This window comes from Delphinapterus leucas, chromosome 7 (genome assembly GCF_059928025.1).
Source record: "Delphinapterus leucas isolate spDelLeu-1000000601 "Yukka" chromosome 7, BTC_Dleu_Yukka2, whole genome shotgun sequence".
Taxonomy (NCBI): domain Eukaryota; kingdom Metazoa; phylum Chordata; class Mammalia; order Artiodactyla; family Monodontidae; genus Delphinapterus; species Delphinapterus leucas.
Window position 1 is genome coordinate 33695532 of NC_143135.1, and position 20613 is coordinate 33716144.

At 38.2% G+C, this 20613-nt stretch overlaps 1 protein-coding gene across 2 annotated transcripts in view; it reads right to left on the minus strand.

Moving 5' to 3' along the window:
- Positions 1-315: 315 nt before the first annotated feature.
- Positions 316-20613, minus strand: part of GAS2 (growth arrest specific 2) — a 124969-nt gene continuing 104671 nt past the window's right edge. The window contains exon 8 of one of the 2 annotated variants that reach the window (XM_022583748.2): positions 316-5851. In XM_022583748.2, coding sequence (XP_022439456.1) covers positions 5633-5851 — 219 coding nt within the window. In that variant the 3' untranslated portion in view covers positions 316-5632. The remainder of the gene's footprint in view (positions 5852-20613) is intronic. The other variant, XM_089915036.1, reaches the window with a different exon arrangement.

Genomic DNA, 20613 nt, shown 5'->3' on the forward strand with positions numbered 1-20613 from the left:
AATTTGACAGAGAAATCAAAAGCTTTACAGACAAAAGCTAAGAGAATTCAGCACCACAAAACCAGCTCTACAACAAATGCTAAAGGAACTTCTATAAGTGGGAAACACAAGAGAAGAAAAGGACCTACAAAAACAAACCCAAAACAATTAAGAAAATGGTCATAGGAACATACATATCAATAATTACCTTAAATATGAATGGATTAAATGCTCCAACCAAAAGACACAGGCTTGCTGAATGGATACAAAAACAAGACCCATATATATGCTGTCTACAACAGACCCTCTTCAGACCTAGGGACACATACAGACTGAAAGTGAGGGGATGGAAAAAGATATTCCATGCAAATGGAAATCAAAAGAAAGCTGGAGTAGCAATACTCATATCAGATAAAATAGACTTTAAAATAAAAGAATGGTGTGATCCCACATGCTGCAGAGCGGCTGGGCCCGTGAGCCATGGCCACTGAGTCTGCAAGTCCGGAGCCTGTGCACTGCAACAGGAGAGGCCACGACAGTGAGAGGCCCGTGTAAGGCAAAAAAAAAAAAAAGAATGTTACAAGAGACAAGGAAGGACACTACATAATGATCAAGGGATCAATCCAAGAAGAAGATATAACAATTCTAAATATATATGCACCCAACATAGGAGCACCACAACACATAAGGCAAAGGCTAACAGCTATAAAAGAGGAAATTGACAATAACTCAATAATAGTGGGGGACATTAACATGTCACTTACACCAAACGACAGATCATCCAAACAGAAAATTAATAAGGAAACACAAGGTTTAAATGACACAATAGACCAGATAGATTCAATTGATATTTACAGGACATTCCAACTGAAAACAGCAGATTACACTTTCTTGTCAAGTGCACATGGAACGTTCTCCAGGATAGATCACATCTTGGGTCACAAATCAAGCCTTGGTAAATTTAAGAAAATTGAAATCATATCAAGCATCTTTTCTGACCAGAACGCTATGAGATTAGAAATAAACTACAGGGGAAAAAAACCATGAAAAACAGACACATGGAGGCTAAACAATATATTAGTAAATAACCAAGATATCACTGAAGAAATCAAAAAATACCTAGAGACAAATGACAACAAAAACACAATGATCCAAAACCTATGGGATGCAGCAAAAGCAGTTCTAAGAGGGAAGTTTATAGCAATACAACCCTACCTCAAGAAACAAGAAAAATCTCAAATAAATAATCTAACCTCACACCTAAAGGAACAAGAGAAAGAAGAACAAACAAAACCCAAAGTTAGTAGAAAGAAAGAAATCATAAAGATCAGATCAGAAATAAATGAAATAGAAACAAAGAAAACAATAGCAAAGGTCAATAAAACTAAAAGCTGGTTCTTTGGGAAGATATACAAAATTGATAAACCTTTAGCCAGACTCATCAAGAAAAATAGGGAGAGGATTCAAATCAATAAAATTAGAAACGAAAAAGAAGTTACAACAGACTCCGCAGAAATACAAAGCATCCTAAGAGACTACTACAAGCAACTCTATGCCAATAAAATGGACAACCTGGAAGAAATGGACACATTTTTAGAAAGGTATAACCTTCCAACACTGAACCAGGAAGAAATAAAAAATATGAACTGACCAATTACAAGTAATGAAACTGAAACTGTGACCTAAAAATCTTCCAACAAAGTCCAGGACCAGATGGCTTCACAGGTGAATTCTATCAAACATTTAGAAAAGAGCTAACACACATCCTTCTCAAATGCTTCTAAAAAATTGCAGAGGAAAGAACACTCCCATACCATTCTATGAGGCCACCATCACCCTGATACCAAAACCAGACAAAGATACTACAAAAAAGAAAGAAAATTACAGACCAATATCACTGATGAACAAAGATGCAAAAATCCTCAACAAAATACTAGCAAACAGAATCTAACAACACATTAAAAGGATCATACACCATGATCAAGTGGGATTTATTCCAGGGATGCAAGGATTCTTCAATATATGCAAATCAATCAATGTGATACACCATATTAACAAATTGAAGAATAAAAACCGTACGATCATCTCGATAGATGCAGAAAATGCTTTTGACAAAATTCAACACCCACTTATGATAAAAACTCTCCAGAAAGTGGGCATAGAGAGAACCTACCTCAACATACTAAAAGCCATATATGACAAACCCACAGCAAACATCATTCTCAATGGTGAAAAAATGAAGGCATTTCCTTTAAGATAAGGAACAACACAGGATGTCCACTCTCGCCACTATTTTTCAACATAGTTTTGGAAGTCCTAGTCATGGCAATCAAAGAAGAAAAAGAAATAAAAGGAATACAAATTGGAAAAGAAGAAGTAAAACTGTCACTGTTTGCAGGTGACATGATACTATACAAGGAGAATCCTAAAGATGACACCAGGAAACTACTAGAGCTAATCAATGAATTTGGTAAAGTAGCAGGATACAAAATTAATGCACAGAAATTTCTTGCATTCCTATACACTAACATCAAACAATCAGAAAGAGAAATTAAGGAAACAATCCCATTCACCATTGCAACAAAAAGAATAAAATACCTAGGAATAAACCTACCTAAGGAGGTAAAAGACCTGTACTCAGAAAACTATAAGATATTGATGAAAGAAATCAAAGATGATACAAACAGATGGAGAGATATACCATGTTCTTGGATTGGAAGAATCAATATTGTGAAAATGACTATACTACCCAAAGCAATCTACAGATTCAATGTAATCCCTATCAAACTACCAATGGTATTTTTCACAGAACTAGAACAAAGAATCTTAAAATTTCTATGGAGACACAAAAGACTCTGAAGAGCCAAAGCAACCTTGAGGGTAAAAAACAGAGCTGGAAGAATCAGACTCCCTGACTTTAGACTATACTACAAAGATAAGTCATCATGACAATATGGTAGCAGCATAAAAACAGAAATATAGGTCAATGGAACAGGATAGAAAGCCCAGAGATAAACCTATGCACCTTTGGTCAACTAATCTATGACAAAGGAGGCAAGGACATACAATGGAGAAAAGACAGTCTCTTCAATAAGTGGTGATGGAAAACTGGACAGCTACATGTAAAAGAATGAAATTTGAACACTCCTTAACACCATACACAAAAATAAACTCAAAATGGATTAAACACCTAAATGTAAGACTGGATACTATTAAACTCTTAGAGGAAAACATAGGAAGAACACTCCTTGACATAAATCACAGCAAGATCTTTTTTGACCCACCTCCTAGGGTAATGGAAATAAAAACAAAAATAAACAAATGGGACCTAATGAAACTTAAAAGCTTTTGCACAGCAAAGGAAACTATAAACAAGACGAAAAGACAACCAACAGAATGGGAGAAATTATTTGCAAACAAATCAACGGACAAAGGATTAATCTCCTAAATGTATAAACAGCTGATGCAGCTCAATATTAAAAAAACAAACAACCTAATCAAAAAATGGGCAGAAGACCTGAACAGACATTTCTCCAAAGAAGACATACAGATGACCAAGAGACACATGAAAATCAGCTCAACATCACTAATTATTAGAGAAATGCAAATCAAAACTACAATGAGGTATCACCTCACACCAGTTAGAATGGGCATCATCAGAAAATCTACAAACAACAAATGCTGGAGAGGGTGTGGAGAAAAGGGAACCCTCTTGCACTGTTGGTGGGAATGTAAATTGATACAGCCACTATGGAGAACAGTATGGAGGTTCCTTAAAAAACTAAAAATAGAATTACCATATGATCCAGCAATCCCACTACTGGGCATATACCCTGAGAAAACCATAATTCAGAAAGACACATGCACTCCAATGTTCATTGCAGGGCTGTTTACAATAGCTAGGCCATGGAGGCAACCTAAGTGCCCATCGACAGACGAATGGATAAAGAAGATGTGGTGCATATATACAATGGAACATTACTCAGCCATAGAAAGGAAAGATATTGGGTCATTTGTAGAGACGTGGATGAACCTAGAGACTGTCATACAGAGTGCAGGAAGTCATCAAAACAAATATCGTATATTAACACATATATGTGGAACCTAGAAAAATGGTACAGATGAACCGGTTTGCAGGGCAGAAACTGAGACACGGATGTAGAAAACAAACGTATGGACACCAAGGGGGGAAAGCGGCGGGGGATGGTGGTGGTGGTGGGGGTGTGATGAATTGGGAGGTTGGGATTGACATGTATACACTGAGGTGTATAAAATTGATGACTAATAAGAACCTGCTGTATAAAAAAAATAAATAAAATTCAATAAATACCAAAAGCAAAAAAAAAAGGTTGTGTCTGCTTTGATTAAATCATTCATGTGACAAACTGAAATACTTCCTCCCTGACTTTGTGGAGCAAGAAAGGTGGATTTTGTCTTTGTTGAAAAATGAGGAAATGACAAATTAATTTCACCTATACTTTTTATTTCAAGGCAGCCCTTAAAGTACTGTTTATGATAAAACCTAGACTCTCTGCTAAGGAAAACAAACACCAGCACCACTCAGCTATCCAAAGTGAAGAAGTGCTAGGTAACCATAATTTGACTCTTCCTTTAACTCCCAGGGGACGTTTCCATTTGAATATGATCTTTATTTCAGAATGAAGCATTGATATAGAGACAGGTAAAATTTTTTAACATCTTTTTAATTCTTCAATCAGTGAGGACAATATTTTGCTGTTTATGGGTACAAAACAGCCCTGTCCTAGGTATACAAGGGTATACATAAGTCTGTAACATTATTAGCTACAGTGAAATTACTTTACTAGACAGCACAGCAAAGTTGGATTAACTAAAGATATAATAAGAAAATGCTTTGAAATAACATGAAGTCAATGGACATTTGACTGTACAATTTACTCTTTCAAAATATAAACGTATGTCAGCTTATGTGTGTGAATTACACTCAGTCTCAACACAGCCACGTGGCTAGGAATGTGTAAACAACTCATAAGCCATTCTCTAAGGGGTGCAGTGAAAACTTCCAAAAGTGCCCCAGGTGTTTGTTCAGAGATAAGGGATAAACTTTAAGGCATTCTTCCAAGTGAATGTAAACTTTTCTGAAGTGGCCTTTCCAGTAATGTATTACTGTCGTAGATACACTGTACTTTAATTTATAGTGCTGTTGGATATTTTTAGTAGCACATCATCACACTAATTGTCATTTTTAAAAAATCAGCTTAAAAATCCTGCAATTATAAAAAATGTCTGGGGTGTTGTTATTCTGTACACATTAGGCAGGCACTTTCTGTTGACTTAACTGTAAATCCTATTTTCTTCTAATAATTTTTATCTTTAGCTAGAATTGTATTGCTAGTATTGTGTTCTAAATACCATGTTCACATATTGAGAAACAATGATTTGCCTACAATTTGTCTAATTTAAATCTGAGTTGATAATTTCTTTTAATAGGTCATTTTCTACAGAAGCATTCAAAATAAATAGTGCTACTCTTTGAGCATGTTTCAACATGATGACGTCTTTCTATCTGTTATGTCTTTTTCCAAAGTAATTTTCAGAGCATGTGAACTAAACTGACTACTGGAGATGTGGATACAGGCCATTATGAGAGTCCCCTTGTAGTGACCAACTAGTTTCATTTAATTTCCTTCTTTCCCTTATAATTGGCAGAGACCACCAGGTAATTATCTGGATTCATGTCCTTGAGGGTTGGAGATTTGCTCTGGATGGGGGATGTCTTGCCATCCACACGGGAGATCTGCAGCATCCGGCAGGGGTCGTGTTTCAACAAATACCCTGCAAAAGTTTCCCAACCTCCTCCCACACGGACCATGACATGCTTGTTGTGCAGCATCTGGAATGAAAAGAGAGCAAAAGAGTTAAATTCTGAGAATTCTTGCAGTATCTCAAATCAGCTTCCAGCTCTAGCGTTATTGTTTTCTGTTTTGTTTTTCAAGCCCCTATTGTCCTTCCACTTCTTGCACAGTGTCTGAGTTAGCATACAGTTTATGAGAGAAGCTTTGTTTTTCCCATGCAAGTGGATCATGCATGGTACATATCCCCAGGATCCTGCTTTGCCCTGCTGTGGGAATCAGGGTGTAGGTACAATCCCTTGCTTGGTTCAGCGAGTCTAGAGGCTCCTTGCTGACACTGACACCTGATGTTGCATCACAGCCTCATCATTGCCCAATTTCCTGCTTGCTGCCTCAGATCAGAGCTCTGTTCTCCCCACTGGGTTATTCCCCTCTGAACCAGGACTTAAAAGACCATGGAAATGCCTGCTATGGAATATAGCTTTTTTTAATTGAAGTATAGTTGATTTACAATATTGTTAGTTTCAGGTGTACAGCAAAGTGATTCGTTTATACATATATATGTATATATCTTCTTTTCTTTTCAATTCTATCCCATTATAGTTTATTACAAGATACTGAGTGTAGTCCCTGTGCTATACAGTAAATCCTTGTTGTTTATCTATTTTTGGAATATAAAGTTAATAATCACACAAATACTCAATGCAAAATAGAATTGAAAATGCACTCAGAAAAACTGAAATCTTCCCTAGTCACTGTCTGAGGCTTTCAAGGAAAGATATTATGGAATGGCCAAACATTTATGTTGTCTTTACTCTCATTCTTCTTAATTACGATAGAATACTTCTTTAGAAACAAAACAAAAACAAAACCCTTACCTTCAGGGCCATGAACCATCTAGAGCTCCAGGGTTAACAAGGCTACAGATTGAAAAGGTGAAGAATATGTGGTTCTTTCTACCTAGTAAAAACATGTCTGAGTTGTGGAGGATTGGCACAGGGAGCCAAAGATTTGATCTTGGCTTCTTTCAAATATCACAAAATGTAAGAATAAGGAGGCATGTCTCACCTTCACCAAAGACCTCTCCCTTGCCCGAAATACGATGAACACAGAGTGGCAATGTAATCTTGGGAGGGGAATATAGGTTTGGGAGGGGTTTGGTAAGTACTTTTCATGGTAGAGCCTATGAAATCTCTCTGAATTTCTCTCACTTTGTGTTACCTTCAGATCTGGATTCTTTTGACTCCTATCCAGTGGGGGAAGACTTTGCCCTTAGCTGTTGAGATTCTGATGAAAGTTTTGGATTCTCTTTCTGTATGCCTGTACCCACAAAATATTGCATATATATTTAGGGCTTTCACAGACTCCCCAAAATCCATCCATAGGCTCAAGGTAAGAAATCCTGAAACATGGGGTTGACATAAGGCAGTTTTCAAAATCAAATATCATGGAAAGTAATAAAAATGTGCTGAATAACAATAATTAAAACTATTAGACTCATGAGAATTAAGTGTAACTATACTGGTTATTCTCACTTAGAATATTAGAATTTTAGAATAGAAAGGGGAATCTGGGGAAACATTTTCTAACAAGAAGGCTTCAAACTTATTTTGGCACCAGCATCTACTCATTAAATAAAATCTCCGTGGGAACCCATGAAATATAAAGCATATAAGAGGAGTCAGGATTTAGCTTATAACCATTCTGCCTCCCCAGGTCCGCCAGTGGTCCCATGTTCCTGTTGTTTAGGATGGAGATACTGAGGCCCAGATCTTTAATGTGATTTCCTGACTCCCAGTCTAGTACTCTTCCCACAACGGTTCCTCCTTATAAGATCCACCAAGGCTTTTATAATTTTACCGGCCTATTTTCATTGCCACAAGTTCCTGGGTGTGCCTCTACTTCCTGTTTTCAAAACTTGGGAGTTACTGGGACAAAAACTGCAAAGGCCAGGGTTAAAATAGCACTTTGACCCTTTCTCCCATTGTTCCAAGAGCACTGCTTTTGCCTATTGTTGAAGTTCTGGTACCTCCTAGCCCTGTAAATTACATTTAAGAATTGCCTCTAAACGTCCTTGGTATGAATGTCCCTGGCAGAATGCCCAAGTTCACTTGACTGTAAGCAGGCTGTTTCAACCAGAAAGAACCGCCAGCCAGAAGAGCCTTTAAACAATTAGTGAACTCTGGGAAACAGTGACAGAAATGCTTTTCAGCCTGGAGTATGTGATCATGAAGGTAAAAACTCTGCTTGCGGATTCTTTAATGAATCCATAGGACAATGCAAAGTGGATTCAACATGAGACAGAGTCATTCTGAATGTGAGTAACATAGGAATTAAATTTCTGCTCATCTCGTCTTCCAGAATCTTCCTATAGCTAATCAGCAACGTATAATTTCCCAAAGAAAGCCAATGGTCAAACTGGACAAGTTTCAAGTATGGGATTAAGATATCAGAGCTACAGGTATTCCTATAACCTGATTGTAGAGATTTAAATGCCATGCCTTTTCTTAGAACATGCTCAGTCTCAAGAAAAAAAAAGAAACGAATGCCAACCTCATGTCCATAAACAAAATCCCTATTGTTTAACCTAAAAGCAAATCAACCTGCTATAAACTAAATTGCTCTCAACCCTTCCTTCCCTTCACAGCATTTACCGTGTCAAACTCCAACCTTGGATTAAGTGTATAATCTTCTTCCTAAATCAGGGCTGAGTTGCTGAGCTCTTCGGGAAGAACTCCTTCCACCTCAGAGATTAGTGACATTAGACCAAGTGCAATTAATTGAGCCTTTTATTTTTTGTTTTGGCCAGTCCCATGTCTTATTCCTCTCTGTTATTCTCAAGTACACTACCCATTTCATCCTCATCAGTCTACCATGACTTCATCTTTGTCAGGCATGGCTTCCTCTCTCTCGTATCTAAGCCCCTCCCACTCTTGTGCAAAGAAAACTCTTCTTCTTTCATCCCAGTCTACTTTGCTCTCATACCTTCTCCTTACACCTGAGCTTCCTGACAGTTAAGTTTACACTCAATGTTTTCACTTCTAATTTCCTATTTACTGTCCAACCAACAGTAGGCATTGCTTCTGCTTAACTGACTGCATGAGAAAGAAAACCAGATGACTTCTAGAATTATCAAATCCAGTGGACTGTCCCTAATCCTTGTCTTCTTTGATCATTCAATAAGGTATCTGATAGTATTGACACTCCGTCCTTGAAACTCCCTACTCTTTTACTCTCCATGACAAGACTCTCTTTCCTAGATGTCCTGATACCTACCTGAGGGTTCTCTCTCTGCTTCCTTCACAAGTTGTATTTCTTCTACTTATTTTTAAGTTTTGCTTTTCCAGAGGATTCTGAAGTTATCTGTCCTTTCTCTACTGCTTTTCTCAGTCTAACCACTCTCTATTTGCAACCTCATGGTTTTCACTGCCATCTACTTTTGTGTCCCCAAACTATAACTCTAGCCCTTGTTTCTTCCTGGAGCTTCCAAATGCAAAGGCAACCTGCCCTCTTCCTTCCACTAGGGCCCCACAGGTCTTTCATCATAGGGTTGGTGACATGAGCAACCTCTGTACCTAGTCAGATACCAAAAACATTCATTTCCCACTAAATGTTTCTCAGGATTTTTGCTACCATTGCCACTACTTAGTTCAGGAATTCATCTTTCCCTGGTCTATTGTAGAGGGCTCACTGCCTCCAGGCTTGCTGTGTCCAATCCATTTAGTAAACTGCCACCAAATGGAATTCCATAAGTGCAAGTGTGATCCTGTCCTGCCTAAATACTCTCACTACCTCCCTCTCTCCTGTAGGGTGAGTCACTTTATTTGCATATGTTACTCTCCGTGACCACTCCTGCCAGCCTCATCCCTTCCCTGAGCCCTGGGACCCATGAATACTTGTAGTTCTATATTCCCAGATAACATACTCTTTCTTTCATGCTTTTTGCACATTGCCCCTAAATGTGGAACGTCCTTTCTGTTCTTCCCTCCCTGCTCACCAGGACCATAAACATTTCCCCAATTCAAACATCACCTCCACCTGAAAAAATCTTCCAGGGTCATACCCCTCATTGATAAGGAAATCCTTCCTTGACATGTGCTGTTTAGTTTACACATGATTTCACTGCTTTGCTCATTCTACCGAATTGTAACTATTAATTTATCTGTATGCCCCTTTTAATAATATGGAGCTCTCTGAAAAGAGTGATGATGTACCTCCCATGTTTGGACTCTCACATATGTGATCTCAGAACAGTGTCAGTAAGTGTAACCATATAGTACTCCTTTTCATGTATCTTTCCATACTACTTACTTTGCCTAATGTAAGATATCAGTATCAGTATTACTCCCATTTTATAGATAGTAAAACTGATGCTCTTAGAAGAACTGATGCTCTTAAACAACTTGTGCAAGATCACACAACAAATCAGTGGCAGAACTGGGACAAGAATCCTTTTGTTTTTGTCTATTATACCATATCCACTTATTCTGTAAAGCTCCTAGATTTGGATTTTCATACCTGCTTAGTTACTTACAAGTGATAATTTAGCACAGGCAAGGAATTATCAATGTCAGAAATAGTTATAAGTTGCTTAAGCAGATTAAATGCTCACATAAAATGATTTATAGTTTTATGTCCTAATAAACTTTAAATAAATATTGCATTTAATTTAAGAAGGTTATCCTCTAAGTGGCCCTAATTATTTCAGAAATAAATATGTGTCAAGTACAGGTAATACAATAAAATATATTTATAGGTATCTGTTGGCATAAGGAGAGCTGGGCTTTGATTCTCTGTTCAGTGTGCATTTTACAGCTCCTTTATTTCTAATGCTTCACAATGTTGAACAATTTTGTGTTCTCCATTCCAAAAGATAACTTGTTTTGGCTAATAGGGCTAATATACATGTGAATTGAGTATTCAGTGTAGTTTTCTATGTTGTTTGTTGCATTTTTCTCTTTTTTAAATATCTTTATTGGAGTATAATTGCTTTACAATACTGTGTTAGTTTCTGCTGCACTGCAAAGTGAATCAGCTATATGCATACATATATCCCCATCTCCCTTCCGTCTTGAGCCTCCCTCCCACCCTCCCTATCCCACCTGTCTAGGTCATCACAAAGCATCAAGCTGAACTCCTTGTGCTAGATGCACTTCTCTTGAGTAAAGAAAAATACGTTAGAGTTGCTACAAATATTCCCCAACACTGCACATTGCAAAGCAGTAGTTTTTGCATATTAGGCTTATTCTAACATTGCTATTTTCTACAGTTGACCTCATTCCTCACCATGCCCCTGATTCTAACAAAGGGAAAAAGATTCTTTACAAATTTAGCAACATTTCTCAATGCTGAAGGGGAAAAGAACAAAATAACAAAAATCTTGTCTCAACATTTCTCCCAAAGGCCTTAATGAAGTTTCATAAGCAGATCTGGGTTATTGTAAACACTTTTTTTTTTTTGATGTCTATGAGTGACATACATACTTTGCCCAGGGAAAAGAATCAGTAGGTCTCAAAGTTATGTTTTTGTTTTTTAATAATTTCTTCTAATAATGGGAAAAAGAACTCCCATTCTTACCAAGGGCATTTTGATTTCTGCCTTTGTCCTATTATGATATTTAACTACGTGTTGTTTTCTTAGTAGGTCTCTTCTCATGTGCCAGCAAAAGGGAAACTTTTTTCTTAGTTGACACAGAGTCATAATATTAGAGCACCTACTATGTGCCAGATAATCTACAAATATGCCTTCTTGAATTAAGCAGGATAAAAAAATTGAGGTCATTGGCAATGCTGTCATTTCACAGATGTACAAACTGGCAGACACAGGGTCACACAGGGGGTTCCCAGAGCCAGGCTAGAAATCACACCTCCTTTACGCCCAATCTAGTACATGGCCTTACAATTGAACAGCTATACTCTTCCAAAAATTATTATTCTAAAAATGAATCCAATCTTGAAAGGTGGATGAATCACTTAATATATTGACCCAGTAGTGGTTTATAACATGTCAGATAAGTCTTTTGATTTACTGGATTCAGTGCACATCTTGTCAGGTTACACTATGTTTACCTAAAGCCCACCTTCTAGTACCACCTTTCAATCTTATTTTCCTAACATAGTAAGGTAACAAACTATCCCATAAACAACAAATTCTGTAACTCATCCAGATACTTAATTTAAAGAAAAAAATGGGTTGAAAGGAAATAAGGTAATTCTCTTATATCAACTTACAACATAATGGAAAATCCAAAAAGTTGTAGAAATGATTAATCAATAGCTTCCTACAAATTCTGAGATCACTGTGGTATCAGGGGGTCTAGTGGTCTGGCTCTTATGATGTGTGATAACAGGACTTCAGGAAGAAGATTTTTTTTCCTTTCTAATTATTGGAGAGACAGACTGCAACCACATTATGTGCAGTTGTTAAGAACTTAAAGCAAGAAAAAGTATGTATTTTTCTTCTTCTTGGGCACATTAATCAGAATTACGTCGACTCACTTTTTGTTGACAAGGCAGAGCTGATATTTATGTATGGATCACAGAAAATCATATGTTTTACTAAATGAAAAAAATGGTCACATAAGAGAGCCAGGAAATATGATGGATTTACTGGTAATGTATTTGGTTTTTAAGGTGACCAGGTTGTATAAATTTATATTATACAAACAAAAAACAAGCAAAATACCACCAACAAAAATAACTAACTAACAGGAAATGTCTTTTAGGTATGCAGAATTTAAAGTTAAATGCTTTAGGTCCATATTTGATAGCTTTATTTTATTAATTCCCCAGCATAGATCTGCTTGCATGTTCACATCTGTCCTAAATCATAATTCCTGTGAAATGCTTCAGGTGTCGCCACCTTCTCAGCAAAACACTGACACATCTCTTTTATTCTGATTTGAGTCTTTTGCCCGTGAACTTGAAAATGCAGGGAAGCAGGAGTGTCACTCAAGTGCTCTGAATACAAATGTCATTAGACCCAGAGGATGTGAAAGCTTTCCAGCAGGATGCCCTCATCATCTCTCACACTTCACTAATCCACCCTCCACTCCAGTGCCAGAGTGATCTTTGAAAAAGGAAAATCTGATCAGGCTACTGCCTTGCAATGGACCTGTGAGTGGTTCTCCATTGTCTGCAGTGTTCCTCAGCCATTTTTAGTTCCAGTCCATCTGAGGAATATGACTCTTTCTCATCAGAACAAAAGCCCGTGGCAAAGATTCTGGGAAAGCAAGGGTGTGAGCGTGCGAGCATGCATGGGTATGTGTGCTTGTGTGTGTAGGGATGGGGCAGGATCTGCATCTCTAGGATGGGCAGAAGAACACATAATTTGAGGAAACAATTTGCCAGTGTTTCTGATATCCCTTCCCCTACCTCTGTCCCTCTCCTGCCCCCATGAGAACAACCACCCTGAGACACCAAGCACTTCACAGTCCAGTTCCTTTCCCACCTTCTTTCTCATTATGCCTTAATGATCACATACTGTTGTGCAGGTTGCACACTGCACAACTATGCGCTATACTGTGGCCCTACCTTTCTGTACCCATGACCACCTTCCAAATTATTTAGCCAACAAATATTCTGAACTCCTTAGAATCCCCTGAAAGTTTCATCCCTTTCTACATGCAGAGAATTGTTCCACATTCACCAGGTGAATTAAGGTGAGTCTCTTCCATTGGCCATTCAACAAATATTTGTTGAGTGCCAGACAAGGTTATTCCTTGCTAAATTTTATGCCCTGAGGGCCTAGGGCAGTGAAAAGTACATAATAGGCACTCAATAAATGCTCGTTAAATGGATGAATGAACAATGTTAACACCTACTAATGCTCCACCCAGGCATCACTGCCTTTATGGAATATTTTTGCACTCTCTGACATTTAGATTACCTTCTTTGGACCTTGAGATTTTCCTGCACAGACCTCAAGCAAAGCACCTACAATACTTTGTTGCCTTACTTCTTGTCCATCTTTCTGACCTCTCTAAAGGGTACCTGGCAACTATTACCATATGTGCTATGTAAAACATCACATATGGAAAGATAAGAAAAAAGAAAAGATGAAATGCTTTGTCTTTAGAAGGAAGAGTCTAAAAAAAAAAAAAACCAGGATGTGAATGATAATCCACATCAAACATTGTTTAAAGAATTCCTTTGAGAGAGACAGATTTTGGGTCAGAGAAGGAAGCTTTAACAGGGATCGTATTTAAAAGGGGGAGATTGTATTGAGAATCAATAGAGCAATGGACAGAAGAGAGAGAAAGGAGAAGGGGAAAGAAGGAGAGAAGAAGAAAGCGTCCTGAATGAATCCAAAAGTAAGTATATTATTCTCTTCGTTATCTGCCTTCACAAATTCTCATAACACCAGGAATGTGTATTTTTAAAAAATACAGTTCACTATAGTAACACATCACTTGATAAAAATTTCAGCCCCTCCTCTTTCTCTTTCAATGCTCAAGTGTTTGGGGCCACTCTCATTAAGCCCTTCCCCACTTAACTGACCACAGTGGCTCATATTTCTGCCCAACCTGTGAACTGCTCTCCACCTGAGCCATCCTTCTAAGAGGCAACCATCTCTGACACGGACTGAGGAGAGGAGACAACCCACCTAAATTTAGATCAGTTTGGCTTCCTGGGACATCATATGTTTCCAACCCTGCTCTCGGTATGCTTTTACAAGCCCTCATAACTCGAGTGAAAATATTGTTTTTAGAATGCAGTCATCCAGAGAAAGAGTGTTAAATTAATTTATAGGACAACAGACTCTGTCATCATCTAATGTTATATTGAAATGGCATACGCTGAAAATTGGGCAACTGGGAATTCAGCTCTCTGCCTAAGGTACCCTGACACCTGGAGGAGTAAGAGGGCAGGTGTTCCATCCCTAGTTGAAAGGCTGAAACCTGCATTTTCAAGATACCTGTTGAGGTCGCCTGTGAATAGGGCAGCGGAGGCTCTGTTAACCACAGGTGACATAGGAAGGCTCCTTTTTGTCAAAGGTTGGGGATTCATCTCAACATCTCTAGCTACTTGAAATTATAAACGGTTAAATACTACCCAAATAAACAAGCTTCTGGAATTATTGTTTACAAAGAGTTTTTCATGTTTATTGTCTCATTTTTATCTACCTAACTATCCTTTTGTTTATTACGCCCTTTTCCTAAATAACGCTTCAGAGATTTGAACTACAGTCACCAGAGCAGAAGCTACCATCTGTTTTGCCTTTACCAGACTGCCTAGGTATGGTTAACACTAACTAGCTGTACAACCCTAAGACATTTATTGAATCTGTCTGTGCTTCAGTTTCTCATCTGTAAAATGATTATAGAGTTTTTTGGATAAAGATATTAATATGTGCAAGCATTTAGCCACGTTGCCTGGGGCATGATACTCAATAGCAACCTGCCATTATCATAATTATTATTAAAAGAATAATACTGTTATTGTGATAATGATGATAAGCTTCTTATGGATTTTATTTCAGTTACTTCTTGTAGCAACTCTAAGTGGCTTGCATTATTATCGACATTTACAAATGACAAAATGATAGCTCAGAAAGGTGAAGTAAATTGCGCAAAGTCACTTAGATAGGAAGTGACAAAGTTTAGATTTGAACTTGAGTTTCTCTGACCTCGAAGGCAATACTCAGTACTCCTTAACTATACATTCTAAAGGGGCTTCACCAGGAGTCATGGTTGTCTGAGTTCTTACCTAGACTCTTCCCATGGACAAACCTCTTTCCTTTAGGAATAGGTGCTGTCAATTTATGATGTCTCCATTTATGATCATATCGCCCAGCTCTCAATGTACCCAGACCCAGAACATAAAGGAACTTAATACATGCTTGGAAGGATTTGTTTAAATTTGAACCTGATTGTTTAACCCATACAAAAATACTGAAAATTAGGTATACCCAGAGTGCTTTGCCCTGGGCCCCATACTCTGAAAGGAAACTGTAGAGCAGAAATCTCTTGACAGCCTGCAAAATACTTTCACTTAAATCATTTCATTTTGTTATCACACCTGCTCAGTGGTTTGGCAGGTTAATATTTGTTCCCATTGCACAAATGAGGAAAAAGAGGTTAGGTGGGTAGCTCATGGACACACAGCAAGAACACAGGCCTAGTCTCCTGATTCCCAGTTTTGTGATTTGTTGTCTTCAGTAATAAATTACAGCAGGGGGAATGTAATCCTCGAACCCTCATTTGAAGGGTGAACTGTTGCAGTGTCCTAATGATGAGAGCCAATCCTCCAGCATGAGCAGGGCCTTGAATCAGAAACCTTCTGGCTATTGAGGCTGGCCAGAAAAATATTCCTGGCCTGCTTTTGTTGTTTCCCTCTGGAGGGGTAAAAATTTAATTCCCAGGCTCAATGTAGACAAATGACTCTCAGTAGCTTCTTTCTGGAAGCAAACATGAGACGAGCAGCTAGCAGATGAATGTAACCATTGACTGGTAAAAAGTTCCCTTTGCATCTGCCTTGAAATATGTGCAGGAGCCCTTACTGCCAACTGTCTGTCAGTTCTCTTCTCCTCGTTATGTAAGGTCTCCATTTTCCCAGTTCTGCACCAAAGGAAATTAAGAAGCCTTAGCCGCAATCTAATTACCAGTCCATGGCACCATTTCAGACAGGGAAGGCAAAGTTACGATAAATATTTAATAGAATACTCAGCATAGTGAAAGCAACAAGCTGGAAAATGAGGGTGCCGGAAAGGGAACAGTTGTCTAGAGGAAGGATTTGTAGCTGGTATATACCCAACTGAAACTAGAATTCATCTACCCCAAAGATGCAACATCTATTCAGGAAGGGGAGCTGAGCTCCAAGAGGCAATGAAAGCCCAACCCTTCCACTAATCAAACAGGGCCATGTTTGTCTGACTCAATCTGAACTCCATTCTCTTCTACGTACTGATAACAAAACCCAACAGACTGGAATCAGTACTGGGAGAGCCAAAGGTTAACATTGCCAAAGGTGGCAATTCAGGTCCTGAAAAGTAACAACAGTGTCTGGAATCCAGACACTGGAAAAATTACTGCTTTGCCCCTGTTTTTAATGTATCTTTAGTATATTGGTAGACCCATTAAAGTGGAAAACCAAGTATTACTAAATATATTCAGAACTTTTATATTGACAAAATATTTGAAAACCTGAGTGTCCTTTTTCTCAAAGCCCCGTTCAAATGAAAGGCAAGGAATAAAGATGTTATAAAGCTACCAGGGCAAGGAGAAATTAAGAGGATATAACAGTAGACAAAAAAGGTCAAACACAGTTTTAGAAGATGGAAAAAAGATAAATGAGTCATAACTGACTGAAGGTAGAGAGAGCTGAAACTAAAAACTTGAAATGACAGCTGACAAAGCGAAGCAAGTCAGATCAGGCCTTGAAACTATAGGAAACTCAGGTTTTAAAGTCGTCAGGTACTTCCATCAGGTAAGGAGAGAAATATAGCTGAAAAAAAAGAAATGGCTGAAAATCAGTATAAGGATCAGTTAGCCCCCAGATTTTTACTGCACCCCACTCCAGAGTTGCTATGCCTGTGACTATCTCCATGGTACCAATGACCACATCATCACAGCAGGAGACTGAAGGTTTCTCTTTGTAGAAATTGAATCAGAGATGCTCCAGACTAGGGCTCAGGAACAGGATGGAAAGATGGACAGATACATGATAAAGCAAGTCCAGCAAAGTGTTCATTGTAGAACCAGATGGTAGCTCTATGGGTATTGACTTCTCTTTGAAAAATTTTCACAGTAAAGTGTTAGAGGAAAACTTCATCCCAAATCCGAATCCAATCCGTTCTCACCATCTCCACTGCTATCTCCCTCATCCCAAGGTTCCTTCGTCTCACCTGGATTTACCACAATAACCTCCCAACTGTTTTTCCTGCTCCTGTTCTGCCCCTTGGTACACTCTCAACAGAGAAACTAGAGGGATCTTGTTCAAACAGAAGTTACCTTGGGTCACAGCTCCACTCGAAACACTGCCTGGCTCCCCATTTCACCGGGAACACACTACAGAGTCCTTCCAACAGCCTCCAAGTTCCTCCGTGACCTGAACTCCTGTTACTTCTCTGACTTTATGCGCTACCACGGGGCCCTTCATATGCTCTGATGCAGCCACATTGGCCTCCTTGCTATTTCTCAGACACTCCAGGGCTACTCCAGGCGCATTCTTGACTTGGTGTTCCTTCTGTCTAGAAAACATTTCCCCTAGACAACTGGAGAGCTAACTCTGCACCTCTTTCATGCCCCTGCTAATCTCTCATCTCCTCAGTAAGCTGACCTTAACGACTCTTAAAACTGCAGTCTCTGCTCCCGGCACTCCCAGCCTACCTTACTCTGCTCTACTTTTCCTTTCCCACTCCAACAGGACACTTATCACTTCTAGCAAGCTCTATAATTTACATATTTATTATATTTATGGTTTAGACAGTAGAATCCGTCCCAACTAGGGCTGCCAGATTTATCATATAAAAATACAGGGCACCCAGTTCAGTCTGAATTACAAATAAGCAACAAACACTCTCTCAGTATAAGTATGTCCCCTGCAATATTTAGAACAAACTCATTCTAAAAGGTATCTGTTGTTTATCTGAAATTCAACTGTAATTGAGCATCCTGTATTTAATCTGACGACCCTACACACACACACGCACACTCACAGGAATATAAGGTCCTCAAGGGGGCCAGGGATCATCTGTTTTGTTCTCTGATATATCCTCAACTCCCAGAACACGGCATGTTTCAGAGTATATGTTGAATAAATATATGTTGGGTGAATGAATGATTACATTTTCTCAGGTGCGCTCTAAGAAAACAAGGGAGTAATCCCCAGAAGACATGTGATCCAGGAAATAGGGAATCCACCATCAAAACAAGTTTAAAAAACATCAAAGCAAGTTTAAAAAAAAAAGTCTCAGATGACACTGTGAGGCCAATCTGGGGGAGGAGGACACATGTGGAGAGGCCAGAAATGAAACCAACAGATGAACTGGTGCTTCTGCCTGTGACATGATCATCGTGATGGGCTTCACAGTTCTTTCAGGGGATCTGATAGGGGTTTTTAGTCATACTTAGGACCAAAAACAAGACATTATTGACTTCAAGGAAAATAAAAATGGTTACAAAAAATAAAAATCATGGCACACTACAATATTTACGTGACCATTATAAAGTAAATACTGACTACAGTACTGATTTGACCAACATTGTGGTACCACCGATGATGCTTGGCAAATAGGAGGAAGGAAAGTGTATGTGTGTTGGGGGGTTAGGCGGAAGCCTCAGATTGCTAAATTGTCATCTTCCTGCTCTTGCTACCTTGGGTTTATAAGCAGACCATAGAAAACGTCTAAAGTTTAGAAACTAAGGAAGAACAGCATGATTACATAACTTAGAAATTTGGAGACAAATGAAAGAAGAAACAGCTTCCAGAGGTGAAACTAGCTGCCCCTAGGGAAAATCTGCGAGAAGAAGAATGGAAAAGGGTAGAAAGGGATGGAGCAGGTTTGCTGTTTTTGAACATAAATCTTACAGCACCACTTTATTAACTATCTATCTATATATATATATATATTTACAAAAATTAAAATTTAATTAAAAACCCTCAGTTCTGCTACTTAAGGAAACAAAACTAAAAGGGGAAAAATAGAATTTCTAAAACATCAACATAGAAAACATATTTTATTATCCACAAAATTATATTATTGCTATAAAAACTTTATTCTTCTTTTGCAAACTCACTGGCAGGCTCTCATACACTTCACTATATAAGGATGCGATTTTACCTGAAATCACTACACATTTAATGATGAATATTTTTTCCCCTTTGACATACTTCAGGAGTAGTAGATAATGGAAGAGTATTCAGACCTGAGTTCCAACCTGGCTACCTAATCTCAAATGTTTACTAACATTTTATTAAGACTTTTTGGTTTACAAAATCCTTTATACCACCATTTCGTTTGATCCCCTAATGTTACTTTAAAAGTTATTTTCATATTATACATATTTGGATTTCTCCCAACATTAAACAAAAACATCACAATTTCCTCAGATAAGATGGCTACATGAACTTAGAAGGGCAAAGTTTTGCTACTTGCATTGTTTCCTTATAGTTTGTTTTATCCTCCCCTGTTCTTTCTGACTCTTGAACAATTATAAGTCTACAATTAAAGCCTTAGCATTTCTTTTCCAGAAACTTTCCTTCCAAGATCATGCTTCCTGGTTCTTCCTATTTCTCCCTCCATGCTAATTAAATGCCAGTCACTGCTTTCCTTGTAAACCTCATTGTCTCCAAAAACCTTCTCTGAGGCACAAAAGTATTGCTTTTCCTTTCAGTTTTTCATGCTATTAAAACAGTTCAAGAGCATAGAAGAAGAATATACACCAATCTCACTTACCAATATATACGTAAAAATATTACTTTTGCATATGGCTTTTAAAAAAATCTTTATCTTCCACACAGTTACTCTTTGCTACATCTTTTAAATAGATTGTACTATTCTGAACTCAAAAATCTTTCTTTATTGAATACTCTATTTCCAGCCTTCATTTTCCAATATGAGGAGGTGAAGTTTGGAGCTCACTTTCAAATTATTCAGTCTTCCTAAAGACCAAGTGCAGAACAATTAAACAATTCATCACTGACTGTGTCTACCCACCCTTGCTTCAGGGACTGGTCATATGTTCACTTATAAATGAGTCTACTGTTCCATGGGGCCACCCAGAGGTTCCCATAGGGAGGATGACACACACTCTCTTGATAAAAGCCACACCTAACTAATACCCTAGGAAACGATCACCTGG